Raw genomic sequence first — 5,865 nt, 5'->3', positions numbered from 1 at the left:
GCATATATTTGACAGATCAATAAAGCTTACATCTAAACATGAAATACTTCATACAGAAAATAATAAAATAAACTTTTCTTTTGTAGTTAGACTGAGCTATTTTACTATCACACAAACAAATACTAAGATATCCACTAATTCACGGGTCGCACGGCTGTCACCCGTGAAACTTGTTTTCCAGCGGTCACTATGAGGCACGAAAGAAAGCAAACTGCACCGACAACCAGAAAAACCAGAAGAACCATACCCACGATCCAGCAATTTTCACAACTTTTGATTATGGTTTTTGTTTGAACCGTGGATTGTTGACGATCATCAAATACCCTAAGATCATTTGAATAACACTGGCTAATCCTGGCCCACAGTTCATTGCTCTGATCATTCGAACATATCACCTTTTCCATGCAGCGAATGAATACGGCCAACCAACTGCTCCCTCCCTTGGTGCGGTAAACAAATTGTTCCTTCAGTAGGATAAGCTCTCCTCTTTCACTGATCCTGTTTCCATACAGATTGGTTCTGTCACATTTCATAGGATCCCACCGGCTTGCTGTCGGAGGTGGTAAAATTCTTCGAAAGTTCAATTTGACAGCAGTCATGTAGAAATCCAAATTCGAAATACATTGCTTGAGAAGGAAGTGCTGTAACTGTTTTGTAGCGAGTTTTAAAATAACCAATCAATTGACTGTTTAATTTTTCGAATTCACAACTACAATAACACAGCGCGTCCTTGTAAAGGTGCTCATCGTCACCAATTTTTGTTCCAAAAACATCTTCGAATGGTTTGGTTTGACGAACTCCTCGAGTATAGATTACGGTACAAGTTGTAGTAACCGTCGCAGCATTTTCCACACTAGACGTCACAGAAATAATTAGGATTGGTGCAATCGCAAATATTAGTCTGGGAACACTCCACGACTCCATGCCTAATGTGGCTGACTCTTACAACTGAATACAACGTCTTCCCGTTTGCATTTTTGTAAGCTAGTATTGCGTATTGGTTAGCAAAATGAAGAACCATCAGGAATTTATTGACACTTTCAATTAGTGCCAGGTCTTGACCATGTTGTAGGACTCGTTCATCGATTGTATGATGGTGCTGAGCAACATAATTGCTTTTTAATCATACTTCAGTTATCCAATACATTATGTCCCACCAATCTGGTTGCACTGTTATTTAACAAGGAAGAAAATCCTTCAAAGGATTCAGAAATATTTACTTACTATTATGTCAAATAAAATTGTTACAACTTAGTCGTTACATTAGAAATCAAGTTAGTTGTATGATTACTACTCACAGTTCAAATAAGTGTTGAGGTACAACTAAACTCTTCCAAACTTATTTCTACCGATCACAAATCGCACCTCGGGCTACCGGTTTTGAGCCGGCTTCAAGTTACTGGCATTATAATGCTGTATCAACCATTGCTGCTTGACGTCTTCCACCAAGCACTCACTCATCTTAAGTTGATTGTCCCACTCCAGACAGCGTCCCTGATAGACGTGTCGAAATTGTTTACTCTGCTCCTCATAAACCCACAGCTGATTCCCCTTCCGATGATGGCATCGGATCATCTCCAGCTTTTTCCCGTCATAGTCCATGCAGTGATCCTCCCGGGTAATTTCCCCATCAGAGCTAAAAAACCACAACTGATGACCACCCTGGCCGTGACACTGAGCCGCCCCCCGTTCCTTCAGTGGAGGAGGCCAATTCAAACAGAAGTTCCCCCTACCGACTGCACTGCGAAACTCACCCCGACCGACAGCTTTCGACGGATCGAATTGCTCCGGAAAAACTTCCTCCATGTACCAGCGGTAGGATTTGCAGTTCAGCCTCTTCCGCAGTGCCTTCCGTTCGGAAACGTCCCCAAATTCGCCCCGAAACTTGGCCCCACCGAACGAATCGTAGTAATACTCCGCATACTCGTCCAGCCACACTTCGGCCAAACGGACCGTGTTCCGTTTGATGTTTGTATAGCCCCCTGGCGAGTGCGCCAGGTAGGGATGGCCTCGCTTTTGTATGTGCGCCACCCGGGAGCACGGTATGATCTGCATCGAACCTCCGCACATCCACGCCTTGAAAGAGAGTTCCAAATTTTCAGCTCCGTACGTTTCGAAGCCTTCGTCGTACCAGCCGAGATGGGCGAAAAAAGTTTTGTTGATCGTAAACAATCCACCAGCCATCACCGGAGTGTCGAACGGTGCCACCGGATTCTCAGCTTGCTTTTTTTTCTCACTGCGAGACTTCCACTGGAAGTTGAGCGTCCAATCGAAGGAGCCGAAGTACAGCTGCGAACTTTGCGCATTCAACGCCATCGTGTCCTCGTGGATCCAATCGATTGACGGGATCGCAATGGTTGTCGGATCTCGAGCTACCCGGTCCAGTTGTGCCTCGAGCCATCCTTTCAGCGAAGAAGATTATCATCATCCAAGTCAAAAAGACCTAACCTACAATACTAACCTACAATAACCTCGCAGTGCGCATCGAGAAACGTAACGACGTCCGACTTGGCACTCTTGGCGCCGAGAATTCTCGCCCGAATGAGACCCTCCCGCCGGGCAGCTCGAACTATTCGCACCTTTCTGTACGGCCGGAAGTAATCGTCCAGCTGAGTCTTCAAGTGAGCCAACGTCGAGTAATCGTCCACCAGAATAATTTCCTCTACCAACTCCGGTGGCGTACGATCCAGCACGGAATGAACCGTTCGCACCAGCACCGACCATGCCTCGTTGAAAAACACAATCACTATCGATGCCGGCGGCAGCTCCGGTAAAAACCGTCCCGGCTCCTTGCACCACTCGTCCCGGACGTCGGGCAACCGGCGGAAAACCGACACGATATCCGCCGCGTACTGATTCAGCCCTTGGGTGTCCCAACCGGCTTGAATCTGCTTTCGAATATCGAAAGCAACGTTATCACCCAGCTCGACAGGTTTACCCATATCACCCGGCGGAACGACGGATCCATTCTCATCCAGTAGTTCACGATTGCTAAGGTTGCTAGGTTTCAAGTAAGTAACCAATTTCCGACGCGCCGTTTCAAGCATATTTCGCACTTCTGCCTCACCATAGGAACCACTTTTCACGTCATCATACAAACTGTAGTAGTAGCCTACTAGGATCGTCAGTCCAAGCAAAGCCAGCAGCGTGAAGAAAAATACCTTGGCCGAAGGAATCGTTCGTGATGGCTGTGAAAATAAGGGAAAAAACCGGATAAGCCGTGCCCGATTGAATCAAACTTTGGTTACTCACTCGCATTGCGCTCTTAATCTAGTGTGTTATCCAACTGTACCTGTAGGAATTATTGCGAACACTGATAGCATTGAGGGGAACTGATAAGAGCATGCTTCGATAAAAGTTGCTTGGCCAGCTGCGATCGGTATGTGTCGCCCTCTCCCTTCTTCTTTTTACAACTGTATTTATTCTTTATCACTTGACGTAATTGTTACTGTTGTAGAACACTTTTTTGTTTGAACTCACTGAATGGCACAGAAGCTTCCGCTTCGCTGCACGCCACCGCAAATTGGGTAATAATTTCCACAAAGAATCGGCGGAAGGGCGAACCGACGCCGACGTCGGTGAAATAAGCTTAGCTCATCCAGGTTTTTTTTTTTGCTCGTTTCACTTCCAATCCATCACGTTTTGCCGTCCACATCAACTGGGGTGTCAGCGTGTTTTCAATGTTTCTTTTTTTTTGTCAATTCATAGTAACAAAAACTACAGTGACAGCAGCTGTCCCACGCGGACAGTGACAAATTGATGAAGAAGCATGAAGTACCCCCACCGGGAGTACTTATCAAACGTTTACCGGTACGGCTGATAACGATGGTTAGTATGTGGAGAATCAGCAAAGTTACTAACATGGATGAATGGGGGGTTTTCAGATGAAAAATGGTTCATCAGGGGGCTGTTCGGTTGGATTAGTTTGATAGCTCCAATTTTAGACACTTCTCAACAATTCATGACAAAAAAATAGAATTTGTACAACAAAAACACAGCTAAACAAATTATTCAATATTACCGTGCTGGATCGAAACTCGTACAGTATCGAAATCCGTACACCTTGATGTTTTTCTTTAGTTTTAAGCATTATAAAAGTGAAAATTCATATGATAGTTACATGTTGAGTTGTTGGCCCTCTGTTAAATTAAGTTATGCGCCAGTAGGCCATGAATTAAAAATATTAAAAATGAAAAATCAATCGTGTATCGGTTTCAGTTGTCATTTCGTTGTATCGTTAGAGAATTTACTAAGGAAACGTTCTTCAGATAAAAACGATTTTCATGTGGGATATAAGTGTTTTACTCTGTGAATTGATGGAAAAGGTAAGTCTTTGTCATTTTCGAACTGTATATTGCCTAATAAATAGTGTAAGTTGTATTTATTCAACAAAAACTGTGCCGTACGGATTTTGATTCTTTTTATTTGCTTGAATCGAAATCCGTACAGCGTGTGTATCATGCATATATTGTTGAACTTTCTTCTTGTTTTCAGCATGTAATGGAAGAAAACAAGTATAAATATACGGCAAAAAATTTTAAACGAGCTGTGACTGAGGTGCGCAAGGGAAAGTCATACCGGGAACCTTCGAGAGGTTCCGGCGTTCCGGTTACTACGAAACGCTACGAAAATTGCACTATTTCAGCTGATGTCAAAAATTTGAAAACTGTGTAAATCTTTAGGAGCCAGTTGATCCTCAAATATACTTATTCGGTAATTTAAAGATAAATTATAAACAAAAGATGTTCATTTTTGTACTTCTTCATCTATACGGAGTTTGATTTATTGTTGTATGGACTTTGAGTCTATATCGCGTGTGTGCGGATTTCGATTCAAAAGTGTACGGGTTTTGATTCAGACAAAAAACTGAGTACGGATTTCGATTCAAAACATGTTCTATTTAAACATGATTTTTTCGAGTTTCGGAGTGATTTTAATCATTTTGCTGGATAATAGTGATAAAATATAAGTAGACCTATAACTAAACATGTCAGTTTAAAGCAATATGTGATTTCTTGATTTTATATTGACCGTCGAAGATTATCATGTGCTTAGGTGTACGGATTTCGATCCAGCACGGTACTACAGGTCGGACTCGATTTGCGAAGTTTTGAAAAATATTGTCCAGGTCAACATTACTCAATTCGTTTGCTCGGTGACTTACGTATTTTTATTCTTAGCCTTCGCTTAACTTTTGTTTAGAAGTATATTCAACAACACTCGAAAGAAATTCGTTTACATTTGGCGATATTGTTTTTTTTTGTTCAAACAACAACATTTATGGGCGTATCGTTGTTGGTGAAGCAGCACCAAAAATTTCGTCTGATGCATCTCAATCAGAAATTAATTCTATTTCCTTAAAAACCAAATATCTCAAATCCAACTAAACTTACGTTATCATAACGAATGATTTAGTCTTATTTTATACTGATCAAATCAAATTTATTATATGAATCTTACTTCAAATTCACTAATTGGGAAACATGGGGTGACATATCAAACAAAATTATCAACAAGTACCAGCGAAGAATCGCAGCAATCAACAATTTGCTAGAAAAAAATTAAAGAATTATTGAAATATAAAAAAGATTCTCAATAAATCTCAGTTATTTTGTAATATTTGTATTTTCGGAATTTACTCTTTCGATATTATGCCGGTCACGATTATTTAGTGAACACCGTAAAGGACAAAAAACTTATTAGAGCGGGGCTAGTTGGTCATTTTTGGTCAAAATGTTCTGAAACTTTCTGTAGGAAATATTATGGCAATAACTCATTACAATCATTCGTTGTTTTGCTTTCGTCTCGATTAGACGCAAATTGTTCATCTCCGTTTGAGTTCGCAAAATAACAATACACGGGTTA

General features: G+C 41.5%; 1 protein-coding gene across 1 annotated transcript; it reads right to left on the bottom strand.

Moving 5' to 3' along the window:
* On the bottom strand, window positions 1-3,761 carry LOC129722481 (putative polypeptide N-acetylgalactosaminyltransferase 9). Its single transcript, XM_055675930.1, has 3 exons — window positions 3,253-3,761; window positions 2,462-3,188; window positions 1-2,402 (listed from the first exon to the last, which is right to left on the bottom strand). The coding sequence occupies exons 1-3, from the start codon at window positions 3,256-3,258 to the stop codon at window positions 1,372-1,374; spliced, it is 1,764 nt and encodes a 587-aa protein (XP_055531905.1). The 5' UTR covers window positions 3,259-3,761; the 3' UTR covers window positions 1-1,371.
* Window positions 3,762-5,865: the final 2,104 nt, after the last annotated feature.

The sequence above is a fragment of the Wyeomyia smithii genome, chromosome 2 (genome assembly GCF_029784165.1).
Source record: "Wyeomyia smithii strain HCP4-BCI-WySm-NY-G18 chromosome 2, ASM2978416v1, whole genome shotgun sequence".
Taxonomy (NCBI): Eukaryota; Metazoa; Arthropoda; class Insecta; order Diptera; family Culicidae; genus Wyeomyia; species Wyeomyia smithii.
This window is presented reverse-complemented; position numbering and strand designations above follow the sequence as displayed.